The sequence below is a fragment of the Lagopus muta genome, chromosome 6, assembly GCF_023343835.1.
Source record: "Lagopus muta isolate bLagMut1 chromosome 6, bLagMut1 primary, whole genome shotgun sequence".
Taxonomy (NCBI): Eukaryota; Metazoa; Chordata; class Aves; order Galliformes; family Phasianidae; genus Lagopus; species Lagopus muta.
In genome coordinates, this window is record NC_064438.1 from 57,617,264 (window position 1) to 57,632,579 (window position 15,316).

The following is a 15,316-nucleotide window of genomic DNA, read 5'->3' on the forward strand; positions in this document are numbered from 1 at the left end:
TCGAGTATTGCTGTGGGCAGGAATACAGGTGAGAGCTTTTCACAGTCACAGAACGGCCCGGGTTGGAAGGGACCTCAAGGATCACGAAGCTCCAACCCCCCTGTGCCATGCAGGGCCACCAACCTCCCCATTTCACAGCAGCCCAGGCTGCCCAGGGCCCCATCCAACCTGGCCTTGAACACCTCCAGGGATGGACGGGGCATCACAGCCTCTCTGGGCAGCTGTTCCAGCACCTCACCACTCTCACAGCACACAACTTTACTTCAAACAGCTCCTTATTTGCATACCTGACCTTCTTCATGCATGGCAGAGAACTAGAGAAAGCAACCTTTAAAAAAAAAAAGCACATGGCAAATTGCCTGGTAGCAAACTACCCACAATTATCTGTTACCCAACATCCTGTGAACATCTGCTTTAAGAATATTCTGAAGTGCTTTGCCCCTGAGGCCACGTATTTCCTTTTGCAGCAATGATGCAGAACGCGCTGAGATGCTCAGTTGACTCAGAACTCGTTTCACATCTAGCTGTATTTTACAGCATGTTCTCCACGTGGATTCTCTTCTGGGTGCACCTCTGATACAGCTTCAAACACCAGTAAGGGTGAGCTCCCCTCCTGCAGCCAGGAGGGCAATGGGAAACCTTCCTGACTCACTGCTGCTTGGGCTCCAAGGGAAGCAGCATGCAACATGACTCAGTTAAGACAGGTTTCTGTAGCTTCCCTCCCTGCACATTTGCTTTTACAAAGGCCATTTCCACTGGGTTGCTCAACATGCTGTACAAAGATAAGCTTCTTTTGTCCTACCAGTATTCAAAGGGTAAAAAACAAACGAGAAAAAAAAAATCCCAATAACTCAAACCACCAAAGAAGTTCCCCATTCATGACGGCTTCTGAGATCTAAGCCAAATGAAAAATGTCTGATTCTGTATACATTTTAATTTCAGCTCAATATTAAAATAGATAACATAAAGATGCAGTTGGAGATTCACAGTCGAAATTGACTTGGGTTTGGTAATCTTTTGCCAGGCTTATTTCTCTCTGAAATGCTCTAAATTTAAGTACATAGCTCTGAATTCAGCTATTAAGTACATAGCTATATTCAGCTACTTTCAGTCTCCATTAAAACCTTGAATTCTGTATCTGCAGAAGAATCCTTAGGCAGGGTTTATCCTTCCATCTCCATTATTTTAACATCAGTTAGGGGTCTGATGACTCCAAGCCAATTTAAAGTGACAGAGAGACAGTGCACAGAACCACCCGGTGCCTGGGGTTCTTCAGAGGTGGGCAACCCAACCACAGAGGCTCCTTCCCCACCTACTGTGGGCCTGGTGTGAGAACCTCACCCTGCACCGAGCACCAGCCCCTCCACAGCCTGCTCCAGCTGAGCCTGCAGCCAAGCCCTCACTGTAAGCAGCCCATTTGCTTGGCTCTTGCAGATGGCAGCACCATAGCAGGTCTTGCCCGGCACCAAACATCCTCTACTTGGGAAGCCGACAAGCTGTGGGCTGGCAAACATTTCAAGTGCTGTTTTTGCACTGCACATCTTGTACCAGCAACACGCTGCCTGTTTTATCTTCATCATGAAAGGCTGCAGAGTTCAGACGAGCCGCTACACATACAAGAGGTGTAAAACAGCCCTGCGCCTGGCAATCATTCACAATTCAAATCTTTGCTTCACTTCATCAGCGATCATTTCTGCAATGGCAAGGGAGGAGGTGGCAGCAGGAGAAGGGGCGTTTCTGACATGAAGAATTCTGCTTCCAATATCTCCGATGCCACCATCGAAAACAAAGTCATCCACCAAATTCCCATCGCTGTCCAACGCTTGTGCTCTCACTCCTGATGGACCCCTGCAAAACAAAGGAGGAGCACAACGTCAGAGTGAAAGTGTTGTAACCGTCCAGTCAGCTTCATTGAAACATGATAAAGGCTAGAGGTATTATCAGCAGCCCCTCGTAGAAAATGGAGAAGATCCAGAAATTAGTTACAACATTCACAAACCACAGGAAGAAAGGAAAAGGTAAGACACTGGTGTGCTCCATTCGAAATCAAAAAGAGGGGCCTTATCTGCAGTTAGATTTTTAAGTTACACACTTTTATCCAAGCTTTGACACGTTCTCTCAGAATGTAAATACAACCCTGATCAATTTCTTCACATAGGTATTTTCAGGGTTCGTCCTTGGAGACGCTCAAGGTCAGGCTGGACGGGACTCTGAGCACCTCATGGGAAGAAATGTGACATAACAGCTCAGTGCAGACTAATTCTATAGAAGTTTACATCTCATCAGAGTCTCTGTGCCCCTCTGGTGGCAAAACCAAAGATTTTACACAATTGATTATGAGTCAGTGTAGGAAACGTGCTTCCATTCAACAGGCACTAGCTTGCTTGTCCCCTTCTGTCATTCTGTGACACCCCACTGGGTGTTACCACCTGGGCTGGTTACTAGAAAAACCATAAATGCAATTTGGAGCTAAAGAAACAAGAATCAAGAGTTCTCTTTTACTAGAAAATAACCCCCAAGGTGGAGATCTGTGCTATCTGTAACAAACCCAACAAGAACATTCCTGCTGGGTCAGACCATTGGCCCACCTACCCTAACAGCTTGCCTTCTACCTCAGTCAAAGCCAATACAGGAACAGAACAAGCCCAGAAGACTCATTCCAACTGTTTGCTCACCAACCATTTGCAGCGTGGGACTTTACCTCTCCTCCTCAGTCCTGAACAGCAAGTTTGTCCTCTGCAAACAAAGCTGCAGAGATCATTCCATTTTTCCATTCTGTCTAGCTTTAAGTCTCCAAAGCAATAGTGTAAACACCACAACATTTAAGGAATTACGTTTCATAAGCTACTAATTCTTCCTATAAGGAAGCTATTCCCTCCAGGGTGTTAGAAAATTTGCCCTTCTCCATTTCAAATTAGTCCTGAAGGCTGAGAACGCTGGAGTTTTCTCAAGTCCAAAAATCAACTGTGTTCCAATGATGAAGATGCCTGGGGAAAAAGCAATGAGAGCAGCTGCTGTGCTGCTGGGGGAGCACAGGGCACTTGGACACCCTGAGAGGCAGAGCAGGAGGTGCCTCAGTGTGATCAGGACAGAAGAAGGGCAGGTAGCCAGGCAGAGGATTTTCTCTATTGTTCCTCATTGTGAAGTCACCCTCCCTTCTCAAACACGCAATCAAGCCCTCTCTTTTCAAAAGAGAATCCTTTGTTTTGAAATGGCAAGCCTCATCAAGCATGACTTTCATGCCAGCGGTACACTGCCTGAGTTCAGTAACTCCTTTTCACCATGCTCGAGCTCTTTCTTACACTGCATTTTCTCCCTGCAAATATTTAGACAGTTAAAATCATCCCCAAGTATTCTAAACGCCTCACATTTCCTGACAAGTCTCTTCATTTCCTTATCATTTCTACACTCCTTTGAATCCCTTGTTCTCCCTCCTCGCATTACGAAGCTGAATACAATTTTATTGACGCATTCAAACCAAGTCAGTATTTGCTTCTATCTGAAGACACTTTTAAGCACACATGTAGCAACATCACTGTCCTCCTCCTTGTACAAAACAGAGATGCAAGCACTTAGAATCATAGAATCATAGAATCACTAAGGTTGGAAAAGACCTAAAAGATCACCCAGTCCAACCGTTCACCTATTCCCAATAGCTCCTACTAAACCATGTCCCTCAACACAACATCCAGTCTTTCCTTGAACACCCCCAGGGTCGGTGATTCCACCACCTCCCTGGGCATCCATTCCAGTGCCTGACACTTCTTAGAATCTCTGCCAGCTCTAGTTCTTTTCCAGCACTACACCCTTCCATTTTTCCATTAAACAGCTATGTTTTAAGCCATATGTTCAGGGTCAATTAGCAGTCTTCTAAATACAAGGAGTTATGCTACATCTCTCCCTTTAGCAGCATCAGTAACAGGTCTCTGGCTTTCCCATCCACTAGCCATTCACTGATTAATTTCACTAGCCTTTACTCTCTTTGTGGATTGAAATTCTGAAGACTTGTTTTCTTTTTGGTCTCTTCTGTGAATTTCAGCCAATGGAGACCAAACAAAGTAAAACAAACATTCCTCAGACACCTTCTTGTGGAAAGCAGCAGTATCTGTTTATGATTCCGCGGTGCATTTTGGTGGAAGAAAGCAGTGAGCTGCATTTGTTGCTGTTCAAAAAAGAAACAAAAAGAAAAGAAGAGGTTTAAGAAGCCAGTGAGTGTTACTGACAAGCAGTGTTTTCTTTACCTGAGTACATCATTGACGGTGACCTCTGGGATGAACTTCTGAAGTTCCTTCACCTGTGCACTAAGGAAACACGCTCTGTACATCTCATTCAGTCCATACGATAAGTTTCTCAGTACGAGTTTCCATAAGCCACTGTAGAGGAAAAGAAAACAACTGTGGGAGAAACAAAGCTTCCACGATAAGCACAGCCACGTCCAACTAAAGCTGCCTAAGAAGGAAGCAAATCCAACTGCCTGGTGGAATTTCCCCTTCCCAACATCAGTGATCTGACAGATGCTTTCTATTTGGAAAATAGATTCATGTTCTTCCTGCTTCAACAAACCTTGAATACAAAGCTGCAGTGCTGCAGACTCTGAGCTGAGTCTTTCCTATGTCCAGCATTTTCCTCTGGTCCAATCAAATAACCAAAAGCTGCAAATCCCCATAGCAAGAGAGGACAGCCTTACTGCTTGGGCCTTTAGTCCACAGTCGTTCTGAAAACTCTGTCATACTCCTAACAGCCTCAGCTTTCAGTCAAGGAATCTCACTGTGTCTTTGCAACAGCCTTATTTGCTAGCTTTGCTCTCCTCAAACCTTCCAACACAAAAATCTGTAGACATCAACCAAGATGCTTTCAGCTTTTTCCCTTTAATAAATTGCATAAAGTTGAGCTCCCTGCCAGAAAGCTGTTCTGCAGTTCCCCGACCTGTTCTGCAGCCTCTCTCTGGATCCAACCCAGAATTTCCACATCATTTTCCCAGTTTCATTCCTAAAATTAAGCACTCAGTAAAGGTCTGTCAACCCCTCACAGCGAAGCAAGATTTCTCTTAACTTCTAAAGATACTCTGTTCATTTATGCTTGAATTTTTAGCAGTGATTCCTAGCTCCTCTGATATGCTGCTTCCCAGTCTGCCTTATCATAGAATCACAGACTCCTAGAACAGCCTGGGTTGCACAGGAGCACAGTGCTCATCCAGCTCCAACCCCTGCTGTGTGCAGGTCGCCAACCAGCAGCCCAGGCTGCCCAGAGCCACATCCAGCCTGGCCTTGAATGCCTGCAGGGATGGGGCATCCACAGCCTCCTTGGGCAACCTGTGCCAGTGCCTCACCACCCTCTGGCTGAAGGAGGGAGCCTTTGTGGCTGCTAACACATCTCCTTGCCCTTGGGTGCATTTCAGTTCATACTGATGATCTGACAAAGTTTAACATGACAATTCAGGCCAATGTGTATTCTCTCTTCCAAGCAGAGATTTAATGCCACTGTCTAGCTTGATTAAAATACTGCACTCCATTGAACCAAAAGCAGCCCTGGAAGCCCGTTGGGAGGAACAGGGCTCACCAGCACCTTCCTATGAACGGCCACATCCTCACACTTGCAGACACATGCCTCAGCAGTTTAAAAACTTCAAATATTAGATTACACCAAGTCAAATCTCTTTGAGAAATCCACTCATATCAGCACATCTGCCTTTAAAAACTCTACAACTTGGCAGGGCTTTTGACAAGAGTGAGCTTCCACGGAACGACAAGCTGACATTTAATTAAGTGCACTCAGCAGACTAAAAGACAAGATATTACCTGTACAGCACAGCATCTAAGAAGTCTGTAGCACTGAAGTCAAACTGCTTGTAGCCCTCTCTCTTAAAGGCCAGCACTGCATTCGGACCGAGCCAAACACTGCCATCCATTCTTGGTGTGAAATGAAACCCCAGGAAAGGGAACCGAGGGTTGGGAACCTAAAGGAGGACACAACACTTACTGCAGCTATTCCAACCCAGATGAGTGAAACAGCTCCAAGCCAGCCAAGCCAACACACTGCTCCAAGAAGCATGGGAAATATCTACGAGGAGGACAGTGCAGTTTATTGCGTGAGAGAGTTACTAAAACAAACCAAAACACAGCAGAGTGGTGTCCTCCCAGTAAAAGGAAATAATTCATTTGAAATGAAACATGAAAATGAATTCAATTGGCCACTTTATTTCCAATCACCACAGTAAAATTCAATAATTCAAATAAGTATGCTACTGGCTGCTGAGCTATTATTTTTCTGCTTGTTAATTGTACAGTTCCAGCAGGCAGCTAATTGAAAATGCCAGAGAGAAGGGCTAAGTGAGACTGCATCTCAGGGAAGGCAAAACGATCAGCAGAAAAAAAAGTACATGTTTTCTCAAGGTATAAATCAACCCACAACAAAACTAATGGCACACAAATGCTATTCACCAATAGTAATTACACTGCAATAAAATAAAACGAGGAAAATCTCCCCATTCCTGTATAGCTTGCAACAGCACACAATTAGCAAGCCTGATTAATAGTAATAATAAGTAATAGTAATTTATCTCCAGATTCTTTCTCTTGTCTATCAAAGGAACACAGTGCAATTGTGTATAAAGGCTGTACCAGACATAAGCTGCCTACATACAGCAAGTATAAAATAAGCACAACTCTTCTGGGCTGGTGCTTCAGCATCTTTAGCTGTTTCGGAAAGGTGCCCACAGAGGTGAGCAGCTTACAGTCTGAAAATAAGCAAGCATTGGGTATATCAAAACATACCAAAAATGAGGACTGAAAAATCACTTCAGTGTATGTTCCTTTTGTATATTCAGAGCTCTGCTTTTTCTGTTAGAAACACACTTTAAAAGGTTTCTAAGCTTAGTACAACCATGGCACAGATGACATCTGTTGCTGGTAATGTGACAGCAAGAATTAAGCAGTTTTCTAGTCTTATTATCATGTTTGGCAGTAAGAGAAGGCTACAAGCTACCATACAGCTATGGCACAAAGCTGGAAGATACCCTCCTACACCAGCCAGTTCCTCCCTCCCATCCCAAGGCACAATCCTGCATCACTTCCAGGTGACCAGAGGTCAGACAGGCAGCTATAATAGATTATAAAGCTTGTCCTTTTCCTGCCACATCTATTTTTTTTCTATCTGTTCCTTAAGAATCATCAAAAACAAGTCATCCTGGCAGAAATCAAACGATTCTAATTTCATGTTGCGCATCATTTCAGCCCAACAGAAACAACAGTGTAATTCTGCCCTCACGTCTGTGCCTTTAGCAGTTCCTACAACACACCATGAAACACATACAAGAGAGTACATACCGGGTAAATGTTTCCTTTCACCATGTAGCACTTCTCTGGTTTTAGCACCAAATAATCTCCACGGAAGGGTACAATCCGAGGCTCAGGGCTGCAACCACTGATTTCAGACAGGCGGTCTGAGTAAAGCCCTGCACAGGTCACTATGTGCCCACAGCAGATTTCCTCACCCTGGAGGGGGATTAAAAAGGGAAGGGAAGGGAAGGGAAGGGAAGGGAAGGGAAGGGAAGGGAAGGGAAGGGAAGGGAAGGGAAGGGAAGGGAAGGGAAGGGAAGGGAAGGGAAGGGAAGGGAAGGGAAGGGAAGGGAAGGGAAGGGAAGGGAAGGGAAGGGAAGGGAAGGGAAGGGAAGGGAAGGGAAGGGAAGGGAAGGGAAGGGAAGGGAAGGGAAGGGAAGGGAAAAGCAAGACCAACCTCAATTAAAAATACAACATATCTACCAGGAGGAGACCCATCGCCCTACAGCCTTGGAAAATCCAGTCACAAACAGAAAGGAAACCAACCATATAAAACCAGATACAAAAACCAGCAGCACTAACTTCAAACACTATCTGCAGTGGGGTAGGGGATGTTTTTTGTGCACGTGTTGTTTGCCTTATTTTTTCTGCTCAGTCTCTAAGGAAAAGTCCAGGTATTCTCCCTTGAAGACAAAAAGGTTACAAGCACATTTCCTGTGCAGCATGAACTGACCCACAGGAACGACCTCAGCATATGGACCTGCTGTCCTGAATGCCCTTGTGGTCTTCTGATAATAAAACGATTACAAATGCCTCCTTATCTTTTTTCATAGATGCTGCAGATTGAGAACAAACACGAGAATACATTTCTCTCCAAATGAGTAACTAATAAAGGGAGTCCATGGGAACAACAAACGAAGGTACAAATAAGGAAGATAAGGAGCACACACCATCAGGCAGCAGAAAGTTATACTTTCATTTTTATTCCCAGCACACAGTAAACTCTGGGCATACTCACATGCTTTGCTACCAGCTGGCTGCAGTTGTTTTGTAACAGCAGCCCTGGATGGTAGTGCACATGATGCAGAACAGCAGCTTTTTGTCTTTTAGGAGGTTGATAACACACTAGGGCTCAACAGATATTCTTAAGGAAAGGAGAAATAGCTTCCTATGAAGACAATAAATCTTAAGTTTAGTTCTTACCTTAGAGCTCCTAACAATGACTGGGTACTTCAGGCCTGTAACAGAATTAGATAGAAGTGTAAATGGCCTTAAAATGGAGCCCTGTGGAACCCCTCTACTGGCTGTCTGCCAGCCTGATGTAACCCCATTTGGTATGGCATTTTGAGATCCACTCATCAGCCAACTGCTCAGCCACTGCATTCTGTTTCTGCCTACCTGTATGCTGGACACTTTGTCTAGAAGACACTGTGAGAAACAGCATCAAAAGCTTTGCTAAAATCCAAAAACGTCCTATCAAATGGCTTCCCTTGGTCAACCAGGTGTGCCAACCTTGTCATAACAGGAGATTAAATCCATGAACAGGACTTTCCCCTTGTGATCTCATGTTGGTTGTGACCAACGACTACATTGTCTTCCCAGTGTTGTTAATAACTCCCAGAATAATCTTCATAATTCCACCAGGCACTGAAGTGAGGCTGACAGGTCTGTAATTACCAGGGTCTTCCCCTGGCAGACTGCAGAAAAGCCACTCCTGGACGTATGGTTGGACATAATTACATTTATAAACTGCTGTTTTTCTACCCTTCCACAATCTGCACTCTGTGCATCACTCCAGATCCAACCCACCCTCTAGGATAAAGAAAGAGCACTGTCACAAGCACACAAATGCAATATTCAACTAAATCACATTCTAACAGGAGAGAACAACCTATTTCCCATTTATTATACTGTCATTTTCACACATTAAGTATTTCAACTGAAGGCTGACCTGCCTGGGAAAAACAGTGAGCTTGCTGAATACTCTCACTAACACCATTATGCCTTTTGTCTAAACACATCACAGACAGAAAGGCTAGGAAACGTGATTTCAATTGACACAAACATGTTTTGAACAAAATCTCTTTCAGGACTATAGCAAAAAGAAGGCAAAAACTGCCTTACCATCTTCATTTCCTGAAGAACTTTCTTTAGCCATCTCCATGTCTGTAACTTCAAAATCAGTCAAGATTGTTCCACCTGCTTCCTGGAAGTCTTCAGCATAGGACTGAGCCACTTGTCTGTAATCCACAATGCCAGTATATGGAGAATCAAGGGCCATCAGACCCTGAAATGGTATTCAGATACACACACACACACACACAAAAATCCACCAGTGAAAGTTGTATGCACACTTTGGTCTTTGATACAGATATATTTGATATATTTCCTCTGGAATAACGCACACTGCCACTGAGAATGGAGTTCTGCTGCCTCCCCATCCCTGGCTGCTTGTCCCTCACCTCTCCACATGCCAGCTCCAGTAGCAGTGTCTGCGTTTACTGACAACTAATAAGGTGAAAACCAATTACAGTGGGTTAAATAATTGTGAAACCACAGCATGAACAACTATTCCTGACATAATTCTGACTCAAGTGCAATGTATTGCAAGACCATTCAAGCCCCCTATGTTTAGGAGGAAGGGATTCAGTTCAGGAAGCCAAAGCAAGTGGAGGAAGCCTGAATCCAGTCATCTGCACAAGTCAGTGCTCAGCTGAGTCCTGAACACAAAGCAAAGAAAGTTTTAAGGAGTGGATACAAAATGTATGAAAAAGATGAAAAAGATTTCCTTCCACCAATGGTTTGTATGTACCTGCAACCACTCATAAGCAGTGAGTCACACATCTACAGCAAGACCAAGCTGCCAGCTGAAACTGTAGAGGGAGTTTACATCCATGTTCCTTTCCATCAACAACAAACCAAACAGTAACAACTCTGTAACCCACAAACTGCTCACATTTCTACTGCTGTCAAAATAAACAAGCTGAAAGGTGCCACAACATGGGTATGAAACAACACCATCAAAATTGCCTTGATACCAATTTGTATTTGCAGATGAAAAGACAAACTCATCGCTGCACTATCAAATTTGACACAAGCTATGTAATTTTAGTGGGAAGGTACAGAACTGTCTTAGCATAAGCTCAAATGCAGCAGTTCTGGACAAGGGAAAGTCTGCCAATCAACCACAAAAACACACAGGCAGGCTCCTGCAAGTAGAAGAGCAAACAAATTTTTAAAATTAGGGAGAAATTATGGTGGCTTTCTTTTCCTTTCTTTTTTTTTTTCCCTGAGCACATACATATGTGAGAGAAGACACCTATGTGTAAAGCTGAGCAAAGGCTGAAGTTCAAACAGCTTGCAGACCTATTTGCTTATAGATTCAGTCCTACAGAGGGGCTGTGGAGTCCCTCTAGAGTCACTTTGACTGCAATAATTCTGATTTCTTTGATAGGTTGATGTTAATTACCCACTCCCCAGTTTGTGAATGCTGGCTCTCGTGACACAGCCAGCATTTCACCAGCAATTAGTGCAGCAGCAGCAGCTCTTAATGACCGCAGCACACAGAGAACGGATGAACAGTGAGCAGAAGAAAACCTGGGTAAAAACATCCATCAACACAAAAGATTCTGTGGGATCACCTTATAATGTGATAGACCTGGTCTGAATTCCGTGTAATGAATCATACACGTGAAGAACTGGCCTTAGTTAAGAAGTCCCAGAAATGAATGGATCTGTACTTTTGTGTTGGCAGTTACATTTCTTCCAGGCTTTCAGGGTCTTTGGAGCTTAACATGCATGCAAATTCCCTCAAGGCAGAAACATATTTACCTTAAATTCAAAAATATCATCACCTGAAAAGCTGAGATCTTGCATGACAGTTAAATATAACAAAATCCCTTACCCTGCAGAAGGGCTCTTTTGCCTGTATTTCTTTTGTTCCAATCAACTTCAGACCTCGGACGTTGTTCTGGAGCCCTCTCTCATACAGAGCTTTGAGTCTTGGGATTTCATCTTGTTCAACAGCTACAATTAGCTACAGAAAAGATAACAAAGCACACTAGTGAGCAAAATACACAAAGCCCGTTGAGGCCTGGCATCAATCCCAAGCTAAGAGCAAGCAATAGTGAGAGCAAACATTGAATTAGAATGGAAAGGGGAAAAAAATACCTTGCACCACTACTGGCACAAGTTGGTAAATACCATCCACCACTGAGAAAGCACAATACAGTAAAGACAGTGAAAAACAAACGTTAATGTATCGTTTCAATGACCATCCATGGAAAATATTTGCTAAAAGTATTATGGGATCACAAATCTGAAAGAAGAGACGATGATTTTAAGGAGCCACTGGGATGCCTCCAAGGAGACCACACTGACCTTAATGCAAGATGCACAAATCTCAAAACTGTTTTGGTATCAGAGTAAAGGATGGGCTCTGATACCACATCTAAACTGAAGTGCAGCAGCCTCCCTTCATTCCAGCACATGGTTGGATCACTACTGCAAGAGATTTATCCAGGCTGTGAACTGTCTGCACCAAGGACTCCAGAAGCTAGCTTGCACAGGCAACACTACTTGCAGCCCCAGCTCAGCTCTGGGAACACTGGCACCTTTGCACTATAGGGCACAAAGTTGTCCAAGCCTGGGGTTGCTTTGTTTTAAAATCAGCTATAAAGATTCATAATCTTCCCTAGAATACATATTGCTGAGGAAGGTGATGCACAAAGACACACAGTGTCAGCAAAGGACCAAGAACACTGGTAGGACAGTGCTAGCCCTTCCAAAGCACCACAACCTCCCAGTTGGTTCCCAGTTCTGAGCTGGGAGCTGGCTCCTAACTGCGGGCGTAGGGCTGCACAAAGCCACACTGCCACCTTGTGACCAGTGTCACAGCTCAGGCTGCACAGCTCTGTGCACACAAACGGATCCACCTGCACTGCACATCGCAGGTACCTCTGCTCTGCGTCCCCATCTCTGGAAGAGATCTGCACCCAGTTCGCAGCTGGTGCTGAGGAAAAGCCACTGGGCTAGCGGCCATCACATCAGCCACCATCTGCATTTTTAAGGGAAAGGCCTTTGTTACCCAAGATATTTCTGAGTGACTTGGAAAGGGGAAACCAGGTAAGTGAGGTAAGTCAGGTGACAGCTCAAAGCAGCTCGAAGTGGTTTTGATACTTCGTGGAGGTGATGCTGAAGAACTACAGAGGGACATTCTGAGGCGAGCAAGAAGTGAGCAAAATGGCTGATGAAATTCAGCACAGGTGAAGTGTGAAACGATGTCCACAGAACAAAAAGTTTTGGCCTCTCACACAAAATGATGGGCGTCAGGTTCCAAGTTACTGCTCAGGACCAAGATCTTGGAGTTATTGCAGACAGTCCTATGAAACCTGTGAGACCTGCTGTAGGGAACCTGCTTTGGCAGGGGGGTTGGACACGATGATCTCTGGAGGTCCCTTCCAACCCCTACAGTTCTGTGATTCTCTGAAAACATCAGCTCCGTGTCTTGTGACAGTAAAAATGTCCCACATTGTAAATTGGGAACTGTTAGGAAAGGGGTACAAAGCAATAGTGGAGAACTGTAATATTTCAGTGCAAAAATCCAGAGTCCAACCACACCCTGAATGCTGGAGCTCATCTTGTACCAAAGATGCATTAAACTACAAATGGTTCACAGAAAACAAGATGTGAGTAACAAAAGGCACGAAACAGCTTCTCTCACAGGAGTGACTAAGCAGGCTAAGAGTCACCAGCTGCAAGAGCTGATTTATGAGGAGCAGGAAATACAAAATGATGCATGACTGGGAAAATGTCAGCACAGACTGATTGTTCAGCATGTCTTTCAATTAAAGGGCCAACAGGCATCAGATGAAGCTAGCAGGAGCTGGTTTCAAAACCAAAAGGGGTAGCTGGGCATGGGCTCACGCAATGAGTTGCTGATCTGTGAAACTGATTTTAATAGAAAAATGCTTGGACAAGAAATCCATTGAATTACCACAGACAAGCCAGATAAGGCTCAGAGTACAACTGTGAACCTGAACTGAAAGCACGTGGAATCTGGAAGAATTAGTAGATTTGCTTGTCTAGTTCTCATTCCTTCCTCGGTCTTTGGCTGTAGACACTTCCAGACACAGGTTGCATACATCCTGATCTGAACCAGTATAGCCACAATTCTGTTCCCAGCACTTTGAGATGTATTACCTGGATGTAACACGACACACATGCATGTAGCTGGGTCACATCTGAAGCTGTATTCAAGTCAGTGAGTCTTCTCAGAGCTTGTTATGCCAAGATGCATACCGAGAGCCTTTGTGTTCCTTGGAATTAATGGCTCTGCATGGGTGCCTGCCATGGCACTTTGCTTCCACTGTTACCTGGGCTGATTCAGCTCAGCTCCCAGATAAGGAGAATAATTGCTTAGGGTCAGTGAAGGAACTGATTTGGGGAGCTGAGAAAAAGAAAATATGAAAGCACCTTTGTCTGGAAGGCTGTAAAAAGCATCTCTTGGGAGAAACCACCATAGCCAGGCATAGACAATACACTGTAATATATATTATACAGTTAGAGTTTGCAAAGTAGTTCCTATACCTTCCCACATTGTTTATATGGTATTCCCTTCTGGTCGCAATACTCATAGCAGAGAGCTGCACCTTGTACACACAGCTTGGCTTTCAGGGATCCAGGAGTGTAGTAAATGCCGCTGTGAATCACACCGCTGTTATGTCCACTCTGGTGATGAGCTAAAGAGAAAGAAAAACGCACTGTTAAAATACACCATTAGAATCCCACGATTGATTATTTCACCCATTAGAAAAGCGTGGTATTGGAGGTCCTGCCCTAAATCAGTGTCATCGCAAGACGTGCTGATACAACATAACCACACAGCACACACAATTCCACCCTGGGTTTCAGAAGGTTAAAAAAAATATAGCCGTAGCAACACTTAGTTAATAACTAACTAACTTGAAATGTGCTGAATCAACATGAGGGGGCAGCAATTTTTTGCTCCAAGCGTTACAACAGCAGGCCAGATCATCCAAGCTCCTATGCTAAGTTTAATTAATCCATATTTTACAGCGACATATATCCTTGAAGGCCTCACTTAACAAAAAGTCAGTGCGACAGTCAATTGTTTGGGGCATGTCAGGTCCAGAAGGCTTTTCAAGGTCTTGTGAACTGCATCAGCTTGCTCTTTAACTTCTTCAGTTTACTCAGTTACTTTGCAACCAGGTCACACGGAGTTGAAAAACATCAATACCATTTTTACGGAAGGAGTTGGGCACGTTTTCTCTCTTAAGGTATAGAGTCATGGAGTTGGAAGGGACCACTAAAGGCCATCTGGTGCAGCTCCCCTGCAGCCTGCCCTCTTCTTTGGGGATTGCTCAGCAGCACTGAAATTACAGGGCTCCAACTTTCTTATCTCAAAGCCAGGACAGATGTCCACATGCCTCAACATTTCCTGCATCCTTAAGCATGCTGGAAATAAACCCCCCAGCGTCTGAAGCAGCGATGGGAGGCGTGCCGCTTCAGTGCTGGCCGTACACAGAGAGCACCCTCAGGAGTAACTGCAGGAACAGCAGATCCAGCCAGGCGGAAGGGAACCTTAAAGGCCATCCAGGCCCCGCCGGCCGTACCTACTTGCCGCTCCTTCTCCAGCACGACGAAGCTGAGCGCGGGGTGCCTCAGGACGAGCTGCCGGGCGGCGGCCAGCCCTACGATTCCCGCACCGACCACCGCTACGTCGAACGTGCTGCAAAAACAAGGGGCACGGGTGTGAGCGCGGTCAACGCGAGGCGGGGCCGGGCCGTCCCCGAGATCCCCTACCGCCCCGGCCCTCACGGAGCGCGGCGGCCGCGGCCTCACCTGCGCTGCCGGACCTGAGCCCTCCGCAGCGCCGCAGCCACAACGCGGCCGCAACGCCGCCCGAGCAGCGCCGCCATCTTGTGGGCGGCCGCGGGCAGGGAGGGCGGCGGAGGGCCGCGCCGGGGGAAGGGCGCTGGGCTGCCGGGGCGGGCGCTGCGAGTGACGTTTCCCTTCGC

General features: G+C 45.3%; 1 protein-coding gene across 1 annotated transcript; it reads right to left on the reverse strand.

The window, feature by feature from the left end:
* Positions 1 to 914: 914 nt before the first annotated feature.
* L2HGDH (L-2-hydroxyglutarate dehydrogenase) lies at positions 915 to 15,300 on the reverse strand. The gene is made up of 10 exons (XM_048949191.1): positions 15,141 to 15,300; positions 14,912 to 15,027; positions 13,866 to 14,017; positions 11,182 to 11,313; positions 9,402 to 9,564; positions 8,481 to 8,515; positions 7,326 to 7,493; positions 5,799 to 5,956; positions 4,242 to 4,373; positions 915 to 1,848 (listed from the first exon to the last, which is right to left on the reverse strand). The coding sequence occupies exons 1-10, from the start codon at positions 15,215 to 15,217 to the stop codon at positions 1,653 to 1,655; spliced, it is 1,329 nt and encodes a 442-aa protein (XP_048805148.1). The 5' UTR covers positions 15,218 to 15,300; the 3' UTR covers positions 915 to 1,652.
* Positions 15,301 to 15,316: the final 16 nt, after the last annotated feature.

Coding starts and splice junctions, on each gene's coding strand:
- L2HGDH (XM_048949191.1), bottom strand. CDS start 15,217: ATGGCGGCGCTGCTCGGGCGGCGTTGCGGCCGCGTTGTGGCTGCGGCG. Junction 14,018..14,911: donor GGAGAAGGAGCGGCAAGTAG/GTACGGCCGGCG, acceptor CTTTCTCTTTAG/CTCATCACCAGAGTGGACAT. Junction 11,314..13,865: donor CATATAAACAATGTGGGAAG/GTATAGGAACTA, acceptor TCTTTTCTGTAG/CTAATTGTAGCTGTTGAACA.